This window comes from Colossoma macropomum, unplaced genomic scaffold (assembly GCF_904425465.1).
Source record: "Colossoma macropomum unplaced genomic scaffold, Colossoma_macropomum, whole genome shotgun sequence".
Taxonomy (NCBI): domain Eukaryota; kingdom Metazoa; phylum Chordata; class Actinopteri; order Characiformes; family Serrasalmidae; genus Colossoma; species Colossoma macropomum.
In genome coordinates this window covers 18,389,764-18,407,965 of record NW_023494804.1, presented here as the reverse complement: position 1 = coordinate 18,407,965, position 18,202 = coordinate 18,389,764, and the positions used below count along the sequence as shown (strand labels likewise).

The 18,202-nt window shown below is 37.4% G+C and overlaps 2 protein-coding genes across 3 annotated transcripts in view; both read left to right on the top strand.

Annotated features, from left to right (window-relative positions):
* unc13bb (unc-13 homolog Bb (C. elegans)) overlaps positions 1-4,754 on the top strand; it is a 150,286-nt gene extending 145,532 nt beyond the window's left edge. Inside the window, exons 37-39 of the mRNA XM_036594423.1 lie at positions 1,462-1,554; positions 2,018-2,177; positions 3,999-4,754. Of these exons, the coding sequence (XP_036450316.1) occupies positions 1,462-1,554; positions 2,018-2,177; positions 3,999-4,284 (539 nt within the window). The 3' untranslated portion in view covers positions 4,285-4,754. The remainder of the gene's footprint in view (positions 1-1,461; positions 1,555-2,017; positions 2,178-3,998) is intronic.
* A 6,155-nt stretch (positions 4,755-10,909) lies between these two features.
* Positions 10,910-18,202, top strand: part of atp8b5b (ATPase phospholipid transporting 8B5b) — a 52,052-nt gene continuing 44,759 nt past the window's right edge. Inside the window, exons 1-3 of one of the 2 annotated variants that reach the window (XM_036595835.1) lie at positions 10,910-11,267; positions 14,609-14,646; positions 17,364-17,445. In XM_036595835.1, the coding sequence (XP_036451728.1) occupies positions 17,391-17,445 (55 nt within the window). In that variant the 5' untranslated portion in view covers positions 10,910-11,267; positions 14,609-14,646; positions 17,364-17,390. The remainder of the gene's footprint in view (positions 11,268-14,608; positions 14,647-17,363; positions 17,446-18,202) is intronic. The other variant, XM_036595834.1, reaches the window with a different exon arrangement.

Below are 18,202 nucleotides of genomic sequence, written 5' to 3'. Positions count from 1 at the left end.
CGACTACAATGTTGGGAGTGGGCTTTTCTTTTCCAAAACACATTATATCCAAAATTATTAAAACACACGTACAGCTTTTTAATACAATTTTTAAATAATGTTTTTTTTTATTGAGGGCTTTTTCTTTCTTTATAGTTCTTATTTATTGTAAGCTCATGTGCACAAACACAAAATTTTCAAAGCCGTTGGTTTGCAGATATTTTCAAGATTTATATAAGTATATATGTCAATATGTGTTAATTCATTCACATACTTATTCATTTATTTTGCTCTCTTCAGCAACCAGAGTGGCCACCAGAGGTCACTAGTGCACTTAGACATTTCAGCTTCATGTTTGTAACCTTGCTGCTCTATGGCAAACATCTGGTATTTCAGATTGTGTCTGTTCTGTGTCTGTTCTTTGCCTCATTTCTCTGCTCTCTCATTTTTTCCTTGTCCTGTTTATTCTTCTTGCTTCACGTTCTTCTGCTGCACTGTGCTTTCGTCACCACTCTTTCTGCCCCAGTGCATGGTGGGAAGGGGATGAGGATAACTCTTAATGAGAGAATCCAGCCGACCAGGGGTAGGTGCTGACCCCAGACCAGTTTACCTACAGCCTGTCTTGTCTTGTCCCCTCAGTTAAGACATGTTGTGTATCTAAAATATTTGGATCACTATAACTTTTTTGGCAAAAAAGGTGTTAAAAAAACAAGCAGAATCTCATAATTTTCTTGCATTGTGTGCCTACCTTCAGATAGTCTTGATATTGATATTTGCCATGTAATGAACCTGCAAACAGGCTTAACACAGTATGCTAGAGCCTTGGTGGTAATCTTGTAACATCAACACTCACCTTGTACTTCCACTCACTGGCCACTTTATTAGAAACATCTATCTTGTGCTTCCACTCACTGACCACTTTATTAGAAACACCTATCTTGTGCTTCCACTCACTGGCCTCTTTATTGGAAACAGCCACCTTGTATTTCCACTCACTGGCCGCTTTGTTGGAAACACCCACCTTGTACTTACACTCACTGGCCTTTTTATTGGAAACAGCTACTTTGTGCTTCCACTTGCAGGCCACTTATCAGAAACAATGACATTGTGCTTCCATTCACTGGCCACTTTATTAGAAACACCTACCTTGTGCTTCTGCTTACTAGCGACTTTATCAGAAACACTGACCTTGTGCTTCTACTGACTGGCCTTTTCATTAAAAACACCTATATTGTGCTTCTACTCACTGGCCACTTTTTTTTTTGGAAACAGCCACCTTGTACTTCCACTCAATGGCCACTTTATTATAAACAAAATAATTAAAACATAATGAAAATTGAATCATGGACTTGCAATAAGTGTATAATAACTGACTTGCCCCTAGTCTGAACACTAATCCCAGAGCAGTTCAGTTTGTTCTCCTTCTATTGTTTTCAATTGCTCTGCCTCCATGTCTCACTTCCTGCATGTGTTTCATTTCAGGCTCAGGTGTGGATAACCCTGTGGGAGAGGTGTCCATTCAGATTGACTTGTTCACCCATCCAGGCACAGGGGAGCACAAGGTCACAGTCAAAGGTGAGTCTCCTGCCCAATGAAACCACTTTAGTGCATTTTGTAAAAATAAAAGATAAATGCTCAAGATTAATATCCGATACATCTGTCAGTTTGTATGTTTGTTCACTCAGAGTGAGTGTTGGCCACTTTTTCTTGAAACTGTTCAGTTTGCAACTAACAGATGAAACCTGGTGGTAGGCTATCTGTGATAAAGCTTTACGCTGGAGCTACGAGGTTAATATGACTTCTACCCATCGTAAACATCACACGTTTGCCTCAAACTGGGTTAAGTAATCCTATGCGGTTTTTGGCACTGTATAACACACTGTTACCTATAAACATAGACAGAAGTGTGTCACAGTGCAGTTTAAAAATATTGCAAACAAGATTTTTTTTAGCCTTCATTTCATATTTTGAGTAAAATAATTTTAATATGGGTCTTAATCAAAACAACCTAATCCTTTTGCTTTTTATCCATCTTCAGTCGTGGCAGCAAACGATCTGAAGTGGCAGACGTCTGGAATGTTCCGCCCCTTCGTGGAGGTCACCATGATCGGCCCACATCTCAGCGACAAGAAACGCAAATTCACCACAAAGTCCAAGAACAACAGCTGGGCACCAAAATTCAACGAGACATTCCACTTGTGAGTACAATAAAACATAGCATCCATTTCACCAGGACTTTATTTTCAAGGGTGATAGTGAGCCAATAAAACTACAGCATTCAGCTGTTTAACCTGTTATGCTCAAATTTTGTACACTCCTACCAGATGTAAGTTTGATTGTATGCCAGAGATGAAAATGATGAATAACAAAACCTGGTGTAATATCTGCAGCTCTAGTGTTTCTACTGTATTTAAACTAGCCGACCGCAGAATAGCATAATGTTCCCAAATATGTGTAGCTGTATTATCTATGAAAACACTCGGATCAGATTGGGCATCAAATTGGGCATCAAAAAAACTAATCCCTATTCAAACTGTAGGATGACTCCTAAAACTGAGTCATTATGTGTATTAAATTAACCAGTCCACCAAACCAGAATATCCATCCGACAGTGGTCCTGTGGTCAAAATTGCCTGCTAATTAGGTTTGGAAAGGACAGGAAAGCAGATAACAGTCACACTGGTTGTATTAATAACCAATACAGTACAAAGCAAATTCCAAAAAAACAATACATTAAAATACCAATAAAAACAGAGAGCAGTGATTAGTAAATTCTGTTTGTCCTGTATTAAATTAAAAACAGTACAGGAAACATGAAATTTCTGTAGTAGAGCTTCTTATATATATATATATATATATATATATATATATATATATATATCCTTGTTGGGGAAGGGGTTGGAGCACACATTATGTTGCAGTGCATGCTGGGAACTGTAGTGCAGTTTATGGTGAAATGGGCTAATATTAATAGAAAATTAAAATAATTTTGCAAGCCGAGTAGGATTGTGCCACTGGCCTGACTTGTGTTTCACACACTAAACTGTAAAGGTATTTTTCAGCCTTCACAGATGTGCAAATTACCCCTTCAAGTTGCTGTGGCCACTAATACCCCTCTATACCACTACTTTTGAACTTTATGCTGGTAACACTCTGGATGGCCCTTTTACTTCTTTGGCCCAGAAAACACGACATCTATTTCCACAAACAGTCCGGAAGGTTTATCTTATCTGACTACTATACACATTTCCACTGTCCAGAGAAGTCGGCAGCATATCTGGGCATTATTGTCATGGATGCAGCAGCGAACAGTGTTTATCGACAACAGTTTTTAAAGTATTCCTGAGCCCCTGTGGTGATGTCCATCACAAAAACATACCATCTGAGGGGTCAAAGGTTTGGGGCCTTTCCTTTTACGAGATTTTTTCTTTGTTTTTTGATGATGTTTTGCACTGTAAAGGGAAATAACTAATATTTTTTAAATCACTCATTGAGGAACATTGTTCTTAAACTGCTGGATGTTTTTGCTGATGCATTTTTGGCAAAGTTGCGAGCTCTGACACATCTTTGCTCATAAAGCTAAAAAAACAATTAAGTAGATAGGATAAAACATTAATTATCTTGTCTCTGTTTTAGTTTAAATACAGGTCAGAGTAGATTTTCAAGTTACTGCTTTCTGTTTTGATTGGCATTAAACAGACTTCTGTCTTTTTAATAGGTTTGTAGATATTTAATAGATGACATATTTGAGTATGTGCATTGTCATGCACCATTATTAAGTATTATTTTTGGTATTAGGTATTATTTTTAGAAAGAAAGTTGCAACTTTCTTATTGAATAAATATCTTTGGATTTTCCACTTTGTTAGATCACATTCTTATTACAATAAACGTAATAACAGCATTTAGATATCGCTTTATTAACAGAATAGACTACATAAAACAGCAGAAAGAGCCACTGTTTCGCGTCGGCCTTAAAGGGTTAAAAAAACACATTTTGTTCCTGTGTGTGAATTACAGTATCCTGGGGAACGAGGACGGGCCGGAGTGTTACGAGCTGCAGGTGTGCGTGAAGGATTACTGCTTTGGCCGTGCGGACCGTGTGGTCGGCATCGCGGTGATCCAGCTGCGGGACGTGGCTCAAAGAGCCAGCTGTGCCTGCTGGTGCCCGCTGGGGACACAGGTGCACATGGACGACACGGGCCTGACAGTAATGCGCATCCTGTCCCAGCGCTCCGGAGACGAGGTGGCCAAGGAGTTCGTCAAACTGAAGTCGGAAACACGTTCAGCGGAGGAGGGCAGATGAGGAAACGGAGGGAGTTCAGAAAAGCCTCTCTGAATCAGGACGGATGGCAGATGTGTAAAAACTTGAATGCTAGTAATAAAGAAAATGCTGCTGATCAATGGAGGAAGAATGTGAGGAGTGGACAGAGCAAAGTTGTGAGAGAGCTTTGTCCAGGTTCCTGTGTTATGGTGGGAGGAGTCTTCAATAATGTCCTTCCTGTCTGCTGTTTCTATAATGCACTGTTCTTACTTGGCTGCTTGTTGAGAAGCTTCACTTTTCACAAATGTGACATCATGCTCTCTCTCTCTCTCTCTCTCTCTCTCTTTAAAGCTCTCTCTCTCTCTGTGTATATTATTATATATGTATATTCCAGTGAAAGTGGCCAATTAATTTTTAGGAGATATTTCTGAGGAGATCATATATAATATAATCTACTCACATAAGGAAGAAGAAAGTCAAAGGAGGTTGGGAAAAAAACAGGGGTTTCCAAAACTGGAGTTTTAAAAATGATTATAAGCTACAGAGAAAATGAAACTCCTAACAACCACCTGGAAGACCTGGTAGACACCAAAACTGTCCCCATCAGATAAACAGTGTTTAAAGCTTTCATCTTTGAGAGAGAGGAGAAAATCAAGCTGCTTCAGATCTGAAAACATCCACAGGGGTTTCTGTCCATCCTTCCACTGTGATAAGACAACTCAGCGCTATGGGTCTGTAAGGATGTGTAGCTGTCAAGAAGCCCTCAGAAAAGAAAATAGACAAAAAGAAGAAACATGTAGAACACTGAAACTAGGTATCTGAGATGTGGAGTAAAGTTTTATAGACTGATGTGTCCAAATTAGTAACAGGTATTATGTAGATTATGAGATGCAGAAAATCCAACAAATTATAAGACTGAACTGAAGGGTGAAAGCAAAATCCTGAAAAAAATGGAAGCTGTTATAAGAGCGGAGTGGACACACTAACTACTGCCAAATTTGAGAATTTCCAGTTTTAATTTTTTTGTTAATTATGTTTTTTCCTGATGCTGAAGAATGAATAACATATATTAACCACAATGGATATTTTATTCACATTTCACTCTCACTCCCTTTATCCTGTGGTCTGTTTTTGTATTGTCGCTTTTGGTCACTGTATCAGATATGCCTCAAATAGTTGAGCATACAGGGTCCCTACTTGTATTGTGCACTTTTTTCACCCTGTTCTGCCATGAGTATAAATGCCTTATTTTGTTGATACGAATGTACTGTGATTGGGGTTTCTCTCACTGTTCACCAGTACATTCAGTTTGTGTTTAGACCCTGTATGCTGTAAACAGTGAACTGTATCATCTCACTGTGAGAGCAGTTAATGATGTGTTTGATAGCCAACTGTGTGCCTTTAGAACTACAGGCTCTGCGCTGTTGACGATGGTCTTTTTGCTCCTGTCCCTGCAGTATTCAACTGCTCGAGAGAGAGAGAGAGAGAGAGAGAGAGAGAGCCTTCCACCCAAAATACCGTCATATTTATTAACTGACAAATGGCAGAATTAAGTTCCCTGCAAAGGATGTGTGAACTTGTGTATATGAAGAAAATTAACAAAACATGTACTTCGACTGGTGGTTTTGAAACTTTTGCATATGACTATACATGAAATATCTCTTCACTTTATTTTCAGTAGAAATGGTCCAGAATTACTTCCTGTCTTCAAAGTAGTAACTTTACAGGACTATTAAAAACCATTCTTCATTTGAAAAGGAGGTTGATGGAACAAGTAATTTTGGATTGTTTCTCTTGGTTAATTTATCATGGAATTTTAATACAATGCAAAGGGTTACTGGAGTTTTCAAATTATGTAAAAAAAAAAGACAAAAATTGAGATACAAGGCTTTTATGCGACAGTGAGGATATGTTCTTACATTACATTGCATTAAAAGCTAGAATTGTTTTCTTTGGAGGTTTTATTTTGGAGATACAAGGTTTTGTTTTGGCACCAGCGATATGATTCCCTACCATGACAACAAGTTGGACTCGAGTTAAACTTTACTAGACCCTCTGGTCTTGGATTTTATAAACAATGGAGGTTAAATGGACTGTTAATGTAACTGGCCGTCTCGTGTCACCCACCAGTGATAACAAAATCCAGGACCGGAACGTGGATTCAGGTCTAAATTGGAAGCCTTCTGCTCCAGTTGCAAAAATAGCTGAAACTAGTCCTAAATACTCGACTGGCTACAAAAAAACACCAATAAGAGAGAGAAAAACACACTACTGGATGTAGTACGGTGGTGAGAACCTGTTGTTTAGACATCTAAACACGCCTCAGCATCCTCAGCAGTACACCAAGACTGAAGGCGTAAAGGGAACTCAACCACGAATGCTAATGCGGCAGCCCTGATTAGCGTATGTGATTTGCATAATGCTAATTGTCTCCGTGCATCCATTATTAACAACCGTTTTGATTGGATTTTTTTTCTTTAACATGGTTAAATCATCCACACACTCTTCACTGGACTCCTCACATCACAAATGTAGATTATGACACAAAAACTGATGTGGATATTGTGCTGGTTTGATTGTCTTTTTTATCCAGTCAGTTATATCTGAAGTGTTCAGTTACTCTAGGAGGAGGGCTGTTGTACTGTACTGTGAATGAATCGGTATGAATTTGTGCAAAGGTGTCGTATCCGTGTGGTGTAAATAGCCAGTACAAATGGATCCAGAGCTCAAGTGACCACCAGGGCTTATCAGAAAAGCATCCACTTTTTCTTACTGCTAAGCGGCCTTACTTCAAGTTTAGTTTTGGTCTACATTAACATTTTTTTGTTGCTGTTGTTGTTGTTATTGATGTTGTTTTCTTTGTTTTGTGAAGTAAAAACGAGTGAGTTTTCTGTTCCTGTGTATTCTGTTGCCTCTTATTTGTTGTTTTTTTTTTCCTTTTCATGTGGAAAGGTTATAAATCAGAGCAATATTTGTATCCATATCTCCCTTTATGGTTGTTTTTCCTCCAGTTGAAGAGTTTGGTGTTACTGTATGTGCTGTTTTTCCAGGTTATTTTTAATCCTGCATTTCTTTACACTGGAAAATCATCATGCAATCCAAGAAATGTGCAAAATACTCGCTTAAAATACTCAGTGTTCATTAAAACACTGCCTACGTTTGGGAAGTCTCTTGCCAATGGTGATAGAAAGACAGCTAAACGCAGCATGTCTGTATTAGAATCACTTTCACACTGTATACTGTATATACACTGGTAGTTACTGTGACAATGTTTTTCTTGGACCGTGAGGGATGAAGCTACCACTCTTTGTAAAATATATATTCCTCGTGCCAATTTGTGCAAGTGTTCACTTTTCTTTTTTCTTTTTTTTTTGTAAATGTATTTTTTTAAACTTGTGAATTCTTGCACTAAATGATGAAAACAGTGACTGAAAAACAGCATGTGATGCAACAAGAAGTCTGTTCAATCCACATGTTTGGGATTGTGAAGTTTTATTTATATTGTTTGCTGTCACTACTGCAAAAAACTGTGTTGGTGTGATCATTAAAATGTGTATGTATACACTCCAACAAATTACTTTTATATAAAATATTTAAAGGATAAGTTGCTGTGATGTGAGTTCTTACTATCAACATTTAAAAATATAGTCGAAAAACAGTCATAAAACTTTTTGGTGACACTTATTTTGAGTGGTCCTGTTTAGATGAAACAAACACTCAACAGACTCTCAGTAAGGAGTCAAAAACAGGGTTAGAATTAGGTTTTGGGTTGAGATTAATCTTAGGGTGAGGATTAGGGGCAGGGTGAAAGTTAGAATTAGTTTTGGGTTGAGGTTAATCTTAGGGTTAGCATGAGGGCCTTTGGTGTATTCAGATGCTTCACTACTGCAACTTTACTGATATGTTGTTAATGTGTTACTGATAATCTGTTAAGAGTTTATTACTCATCGACAAAAGACCACTCAAAGTGTTACCATCTTTTTTTGTGTGACCATTTTCTACACAACAAAGTTAAACAAGCTGCACCTTTGAGAGTAATGTAAATATAAGGCAGCTGTTATAAGAGCTGTTCTGCTTGGCTGCCTTATATTGTATCTCATTTTAAAAAGCAGTCTGGGCTGAGACACTCCTTATAACATCAGTGTGAATGGGTGGGGCCAAACTGCTGTAGGCTGAATAGGGTCAGTTGAAGACAACGCACAGCACGTAGTCATTTCACTGAACACGTTAGCGTTACATGCTAGCTGTAGCAACTGTTAACTACAGTTCATCAGCATTTTTATCCATCTTGTTGAAAATGAGATGAATATTTTTAGAATAATAATAATAATAACTAGATGAGCATTATATTGTGCAATTAATATAATCACAATAACCATTTCATTAATTAATAAATTTCAAACTTTGTGTTTCAGTTTTACTGTTTGTATTTTATCACAGCTCATTTAAGTGGTGAGATCATTAAGACATTGATTAATAAAGGCCTCAATTTCATTTACAATATGCTTTTTGTGTTTGATTAATAATGATTTTTGAAAAAGTGCAAACATTGTAACTTATTTTGACACATTAATTATAAATTTTGAAAAAAATTCACTGTGGTTTCTTACCCCACTATCAGAGCAAAATTTAGAAAAAAAAGATTGTTGGGCCATAAAGCAGAATTGTCTGGTGTTCTAGTTTCCTCTAAACTGCTAAACTCATGTACACATTTTATTTAGCTTTGCAGTAAATGAACACTCTTCTAAAAGATGGCATTTTCCCCCATTTCCCCTTATATAGAACTAGTACTAATTTTGTGTATTTTAACAAAAAACTGAAGGTATTCCATAATGTATGCCCCTTAATTTAGCCCTCAACCAGCTCATTTGTGTTCTATTTGCTAACAAATTCAAACCTAATGATTTGTGTTCTACCTGGACAAGGTGTTCTGCAAAGTAAACACAGACTAGCTGGAGATCTCACAAGACTGGATTGATAATATAGGGTGTAAAACCTTACACCATCTCAGTAACATATTACTTTTTATAGCCTCACATTTAAAGGAATGCTTTACTTTAATAGGAGCTAAAGGGCTGTTGCTTCAGGCTTCTATTATAAGTGTGACTAACTTACTTAGAAGCAGCAGAGAACTCTAATCCATAATTAATGTGATCAGTGATTTTCCTTGTGCTCTTAGAGAGTTTTTATGACACTTTCTCTATCTGTGATGTTCATTAGCAGTTACACCCACAGCTAAGGAGTGATGTCTGTAATAGAATGCACTGTAAACTGAGCTTCCTGTTTATTATATACCTCACACCTGCACTCGCGGGCCATTCAGAAACAACTACCACATAACACATTCAGGTCACTCTTTTGTTTATTTAATCTCCAGGCAAAACCAGAAAAAAGCAGAAACATATATTGAACAAAACATACACAGAGGTCTCAATTAAATCTTCAGACACACCTCCAAAGTTCAGTCTTAGAAGTTGGTTGATTATTTCCTGAAGTAATCAAACATCAGTGGTGTTGAGGTCTGGACTCTGGGGTGTTCAGCTTCTTTGTTTGATGTGTCTGTCTCCTTTTCTCAGTGAGGCTTTTTGACAGCTACACATCCTTTCAGACCCGTAGTGCTGAGTTGTCTTCTCACAGTGGAAGGATGGACAAAAACACCTGTGGATGTTTTCAGATCTGAAGCAGCTTGATTTTCTCCTCTCTCTCAAAGATGAAAGCTTTAAGTGCTGTTTATCTGATGGGGACAGTTTTGGTGTCTACCAGGTCATTCAGGTGGTTGTTAGGAGTCACCTTTTCTCTGTAGCTTTTAATCATTTTTAAAACTCCAGTTTTGGAAACACCTGTTTTTTCTCACCTTCCTTTAACTTTCTCCTATTTTATGTATTATAACTAATCTCCTCAGAAATATCTCAGTATCTGATGGGGGCAGTTTTGGTGTCTACCAGGTCTTCCAGGTGGTTGTTAGGAGCCCCATTTTCTCTGTAGCTTTTATTTATTTTTAAGCTCCAGTTGTTTGTTTTCTTTTGATTTTCTCCTTCTTTATGCAAGTGCATTATCGAGTATCTAACGTCCTGAAAAATGTAGTAATGGCCAATTTGACTGGAAATTAAATACACTAAGGGTGAGTTCTTAGTTTGGTACAGTGCTATAGGTGTACTTTGTAGGTTTGCAGTTACAGACTGCAGCCCATCTGTTGCTGTACAGTTTATCACCCACAAACCCCTCCCCCTTCCAACTTGTTACTGATAAGGGACAACCATTGTAGGACCACTGCTGACCATTCCAACCAGCATCATATACAATACTATGCCAGTGTCACTGCTGTGCTGAGTATAGGCCACTACCAAACTAGTACCTCTACAGTGGTCGTCCTACGGTGGTCCTTTTTCCACAGATGGAGAAAGGGGGGGCTGATAAATCAAACAGTAACAGGTGGGCTACAGTCTGTACCTGAATACAGCACCTATACGGCAGGTGTTTCTGATAAAGTGGCCAGTGAGTTAAGTACAAGGCAGTTGGACCAAATAAACACTATAAATTGAACTGTACTGAATTGTTCATTCAGGTAGTTCCTCTAAGCGAGCGACTGCATTGGTCATGTTCCGGTCCACGTCACTCATCCAGCCTGTGTTTTCACTGGTCTGCCCTTGAGTCCAAAGATCAGTTAATGTTTGCTTTCTGCGTGAAGCTCAGCCAGTTTCTATTGTGCTTCTCCATTTCATTCCAGCTACAGGTGCGTCCACACTCCCCCCGGCTTCACTTCCTCACTCCGTGACCTCTGACCTTTTCTCCTGACCTCACCTAGGCCTGACCTGAGGACCTTTCCTTAGCTTCATCTGGACCATCCATCAGATCATTTAGACCTGCTCTGGCCAAGTGGAGTGGACAAAAGTGTGTTGCAGTGCTGCATTGTGGGAATTGTAGTCCACACCACTTTGTTCCTGTGCTGGTGTATATGTGGGTGCGAAGTTTCGCCTGAGACGAGACTTTTTCTTCAGGAACTGGATGGGATATTTCTGGCTCAGGTATGTGTGATAACGCTGTTTTATTTTAACTTTAAATAAGGAAACTATTTGGTTCTTCACTTCGGCTGGTTTAGTAATTCCATTTGAGAGAGAAATCAGTCCACACTAGACATAGAGGTTGTAGCTCCATCATAGCCTTTAAGCAAAAAAGCTAATTACCTATTAATGTATCTCATTGCTGTTGCGACTAAATCTCATATCTCATATGGAACATTTTTACAAGTAATTTTGGAGTGTTTATATTGGTCCATATAAATATAAATATATTGAATTTGCATTATACTGAATTTGCATTATACTGAAATCCCCATCAATGTCACACATAGCTGTGTCACTGACCTGTTTTGAGTGTCTGTGACAAACTTGACTGGGCATTTGAAACAGTAATGATGTCATAGCTCAGTTTACAGAATATTTTGCAACACATCATACCATTTTTTTGCTGGGAAGTATAATCACTTCCTGTAAATTTCAGTAAAATGCTTGAAGGTGACTGGTTTCATTTAGCACCTCTTTGAAAAAGAGCATATTTCCTATAAAAAGATCTTCTGATTAGTACATTGTTATAGTTAAAGGAGAGTTCCATTTAAGATTTCTTTACAGTGGTGATGATAGAAACCAGGGGTCGCCATGACTACAACACATATAGCCATTGTATTTACTATCCAAAACCACAAGTGAACCTACACGAGTCTTCTAAGTGTTTATATGTAGCGTTGATGATGGTAAAATAGTGATAAATATGAAAAAAAAAAAAGATTTTTGAGGACTAATTTGCCACACAACACCCTACATGTACCCCTCCACTATGATTATACTTAAAGATAAGTTTTAGGCCAAAATTTCTTTTTTCAAAAATATCATAAATTAGCATCTTCATTACCATTTCATGCAATAAGTTTCTGACATTTCTGAACATTTCTGTCTGTTTGTTTCTCTAGAACACAGCATTTCAGACCAAACCACTCTGAATGACTCTCTTTATATCTTAACTATGCAGAAATGAAGAAAAATCATAAATCAGGGACACTATGGTTGTGAAAAGATTAGTGAATTTGTTAGTGATTATTAATCTTTTTGCAGAACATTACATATGCCTTGGTCTTGCTAAGTTGCACTTGTATTGTTATGTATTACATGCCAGTGTGTGTGCTGTCTGCAGAGCTGTACTGCCCCCCATTACAATGAAAACAATGACCACCAATACAGTGTGGCAGTGAAAGAATCTGTTTATCAGTGTGTCTATGTGAAAACAGAGAATTCCTCCATTTGAGTCATGAATGTGACGACTACAGCCGCTGGTAAATGTAGTCATTCACTTGTTAGAGGGTGGATCCACTACAAGCTCTGAATTTTGGAATTGGGAAGAGTTTTTAGGGAATTCTGTTCTTTATTCTGTCCTGATCTGGCGGTTTTAGATGGTTGAAATGAGATAAGATAAGTGAAGATAGGACAGGGTGTGAGTGACAGTCAGAAGGAGTGCTCAGGTCTAATGTTCAGGGTTATGGCTGACGTGTTATCACTACTGTAGTTTGTAATGATCTCAAAGGGCTGAATAAAGGAATGTTGTGGGCACAAATGCAATAATTACATTTTGAAATATATTTCTTTGTTTTTGTCCAAGCAGTTTTGGAGTATTTCTATTGGTCCATTCCTAATGCAACTTTAATCTTTAATACAATCAAAAACAATTTTTATATACACACTTTTCAAAGAGGTGCTAAATGACACCAACAAGCATTTTACCAAGATTATCAGGAAGTTATTCTATGTTCCAGTAAGACAAGCATAATGTATTGCAAAATAAAAGCTGAAATTCAGTGAACTGAACTGTGACATCATTAGCGTTTCAAATGCCCAGTCAAGTTTGTCACAGAGACTCGAAACAGGTCCATGTGACCACAGCTATATGTGACACAGTTGGGGATTTCAGTCTCGAGAACCCCCACCAGCCTCAGCCTTTACATGATTTGTATATATATATATATATATATATATATATATATATATATATATATATATGTATGTATATATACATATATATATATAGTTGCTGTTTAAACAGGTCCTCTACATTTTTGTCTTTTTTCATTGCATCATTTAAAAATGAAAAATTTCATGATGAATGGATTAACAGAAACAACCCATTAGAAAAGAATCTTCGTACAATGACTTGCATTAAAAAGTTACATATTAAAAAAATAAAAAAAATAAATACAAAATGTGCCATAACTTTTGCACAGGCCACATTTTATATTTTATTTTTTCCCCAATATGCTAAATTCAGCAAATGAGCAGTAATTGTGCGTTAAAATGTGTAGACGTGTTCTCTGTAGAGGACGTGTACTTAGTTTTACTTCAATTTAGTTGCATTTCAGTCATTAGCATTTAGTTCCTAGTTCTTTTTTTTGAAGTTGAATTGCTTTCTGTTGTGTTGGTTCAGCTCCTGTTTATTGTCCACTCCTCTCTCTCTGGAGCATTAGCATTTTATATTAGACGAAAAGGACCCAAAAAGAATAGAAAAGAATAGAGTGTAACAAACATCAGTTCCTATACTGATGTGGGATAAACCAAGAAGTTCCACATCAGTTCTGTATCTGTTTTTTGGAAAGGTGCTTTTACTTTTACTGCAATCATTACTCCACCAAAGAAACACATTTTACTTGAGTATGAGTTTAGACTGCTCTACTCACCTCTGCTATAAAATAAACGGTTCGGAATCAGTAAATAGAACACACACACACACACTAGAGAGAGAGAGAGATAGAGAGAGAGAGAGAGAGAGAGTATAATGTAAATGCATCACCATCTATCGACAGCTCAGCTCTGATAAGTGATCCAGCTATAAACGCTCAGAGTATTTCCTGAACTTTCTGTAGTTTATTATTAACTATATGGAGGCGAGAAACACCTTCAGTCCACTGATCATCTCACTCCATCTTAGCTGCAGTAGTGTAGCCTGCAAGTCACGCGTACACTTAAACACATTCCGTTTTAGTTATGCAATTGAACATGTGCTTCACAGTTTTTGGACTTCAGATTGAAGCTGAATTTTTTTTTGTGCTATTGACCCACAAAAGGAACCATAAGTCATTTGCTGAGCAATCAAGACTGAGGTTTCCTCATCAAAGATGCAGGAAAAACGTCTTTTTTGGCTGTTGCTGAACACAAAGAATTGTACTGTAGAATTCGTCACCATTAAAAAAGACACAACTTATGCACAAGTTGATGTAATTTATTAACCTGCTGTAGCTGGCCACAGCCATGCCATACCATCAGCAAGGCTTTAGGCTAAAAGCTTGCTCTACACTCAGCTCACGTCTGCATTTTCTCGCTTCCAGCTCTGACTGACACCCAGTTCTACTCTGAAGAGCAGAAGGTGAACTAGCCCCGCCTTCATATTAAGAGTCTTTGTCAGAATTAACCCAAAAAAATAACTGCAGGTGAACAAAACATGACCATTTCTCTAACACACAACAGTATTCTTGCTATTTTCTTATTTTTTCTTTCTTGAAGAAATATTATCTACGTTTTCCATTTATTAAATATGTATCGCTGATGTCCAAAAAGGCGGGTTCTATTTTTTCTACATCATTTGAGCTATTTTACATTGTGTGAAAATGTCATGATGAATGGACAAATAAAAAAATAAAAATTAGAGCATATTTCTCACCCTGGTTATTACAATATTAACATATTTAGAATACATCATGATAAGCCACATGGGAAAAACTGTGTCTGTCGTTATTGTTTGGCTGTTTTCTTCAGGTAATTCTCTTGTTAATATGTTTCATGAAAGTTAATTTTCAAAATTTTGGCTCTCATCACCCACTTCAGTCCACTGCTGCTCCATTAATCCCACTGCTGTCTCATGAACTCATTCCAATTCACCACATCTCAATAACCAAATCTTGCAAATTTGATTATAAAACCAGATAGCTTTGGAATTACCAGTTAATTGCATGTACAACCCCATTTCCAAAATAGGGTTGTACATGCTGTGCAAAATGTAAATAAAAAATTGCAATTATGTGCAAATCATTTAAACTCTATTTTAACTGAAAATAATATATAGACAACATATCAATCATTAACACTGAGAAATTGTATTTTCTTTTAAATATAGGCCAATTTTGAATCTGATGCCAGCAAAACGTTTAAGAAAAAACATGATTGTGTATAAAAAGAGCAATCCTAGAAAGGCTGAGTCTTTCAGAAGTAAAGATGGGGAGGAGTTCACCACTCTGAGAATGGCAAATTCAAGGACATTTCTCTATGCAAAATAGCACAGTACATGGGTACTTTATCATCTATGGAACATAATATCACTAAAAGATTCAGAGAATCCTGAGAAATCTCTGTATGCAAGGGACAAGGCCAAAACCCAATGTTGTCTGGCTGTGATCTTCAGGCCCTCAGGAGGCACTGCATTAAAAATAGACATGATTCTGTAGTGGAAATCACTGCATGGGCTCAGGAACACTTCCGAAAACCACTGTCTGTGAAAACAGTTTGTCGCTGTATTTACTAATGCAAGTTAAAACTCTACCATGCAAAGAAGAAACCATATAATATAAACAGTGATGGTATGGGGGTGCATTAGTGCGCATGTCATGGGTGACTTGCTTATCTGTGAAGGCACCATTAATGCTTAATAATATATATTCAGGTTTTGGAGAAAGTTATGGTGCCAGATGACGTCCAGATGATGCCTTTTTCAGGGAAGATCTTGCTTATTTCAGCAAGACAATGTCAAACTTCATTCGGCACATATTACAACAGGATTGCTCCATCTTAAAAACATTTTGAAAACATTTGGCACATTATGAAACAAAAATATGACAAAGACTTCAAACTATTGAGCAGCTACAATCCTATATCAAGCAAAAATGGATAAACATTTCACTTTCTAAGCCACAGCAGTTTGTCTCTCCAGTTGCCAAACACTTACAGAGTGTTGTTAAAAAAAGAGCTGATGCAACACAGAGGTTAACAGCTTTTTTGAAATTTGTTGCTGGCATCAAATTCAAAATGGGCACATATTTTTCAAAAAATAATATAATTTCTCGTTTTAAAAAATTTGACATGTTTTTGTACCACTTTCAATTACACATAGGATTCAAATAAATTGCACATAATGGGGTTCTGTTTTTATTTACATTTTGCACAGCATCCCAACTTTTTTGTAAAGGGGGTTTGTAATTTGTATGTAATTATGTGGGATACATGATTTGTTACAAAATGCATGCAGGAGTCCAGTACAACACTGCCGCTAGTTTTATCACATGTAAACATGTCCACCGTTGATGAGACTGTTCAATTTCATCATCCCTCAAAAAAGTTTAGTAACACTGAGATTAATAACTGATCATCATATTGATTTTTCAGTCTTCTCAGGATTCAGCAGAGCTCTTTAACACTGAGATTAATAACTGATCACATTGATTTACAGGCTTTAGCAGAGCTCAGTAACACTGAGATTAATAACTCATTATCACATTGATTTATCAGTCTACTCAGGCTTTAGCAGAACTTCAGTGATTGCAAATTTTGAGTTCCTCCTCAAAGTACGTATTTAAATGCCCTGCGCTGAATTTAAAATAGTTAATAAACAAACATTGGTGGTGTTCCCTTTACAAATATGTGTATTCTGTTACATCCCAGTCCTGGAAACTGACCACTGATAGAGTACTAGACGATGGCTAACACAAACTGTGCATCAACAGATGGGCTATAGTTTCTATCTGTACACCTGGGAGGGGTTTCTAAACACTACCATGTCAGTGTCATTGCTGTGCTGAGAATGACCCACCATCCAAATAATACCTCAACAACAGCAATCCTGTGATCAGAAAGTGACCAATGATGAACAGGATAGAGGGGGCTGATAAACTGTGCAGGCACAGATAGACTACAATCTGTAACTGTACACCTATATAGTAGAGCTATAAGGTAGGTGTTTCTGATAAAAATGGCCAAAGAGTGTAGACAAGCAGAAGATGTGCACTGACAATCGGTAAAACATGTTTTCTCAAGTCATCTATATGCAAAGTGTCTCCAGGATGTATATATATTTTGCTATTCTTCTCTCTTTAGCATGCAGCTGGATGTGTAGCGTGAAAAATGGGCTCCGTGCTGTCAGCGTGTGGACTGAATTTTAAGAAAGAGAAAGTACAAGGTAAATCATCGCCACCACCATCATGCTCATTCCTACAATAGTCTTAGTGTTTATCCTATGAAAATCTTGAGTTGAGTTGAGTTTTTGACATACTTTCATACTACATACTAACATATAGACAAGGTACCTACATGTTCACTTAAAGCTGAGGTGATTTTGTAGAAACCAGGAAGTGTAAGATAGTTTTTTAATAAATCCAACCGAAAAAAATCCCACCCTCTACTTTCAGCTCTCCCCAACCCCCCTAAAACATATGAACACACATGGACTGACTAGACAGAATTTGAAGAATCTTCTTCATAACTACAAATAAACAAAGATAAGCTACATCACCTCATTTGAACACCCTGTTCAAAGCCAATAAATGTACACACTGACATAAGATCCATCAAACCATCAAACGATGCTTGCTCAAAGTGTCAGTGCAGACACTGGCGAACATAAACCCACACAGATTACATAGAAGATAAACATAGCTAGCCAGCTTCTACCTACAGCTTAGCTAACGTTAGTGTGGGACTGATAAATAATGTAGGTACATAAGTAGCAGCTACAATGGCTACATTAGTCAGTAAAATAACAAATTCCCCCAAAATAAAACAGACCAGTTATTTACCTGTCCAACAGAAAATTAGCAACCTTGGCATCACTTTCCAGGCCTTTCAACTCCCTCAGGATTCGTCACTGTTAGAAAGCCACATCGATGTTCACTCTGGATTGACCTCGTTTTGTTTGAAGCCTTTTCTACTTTTGTCTT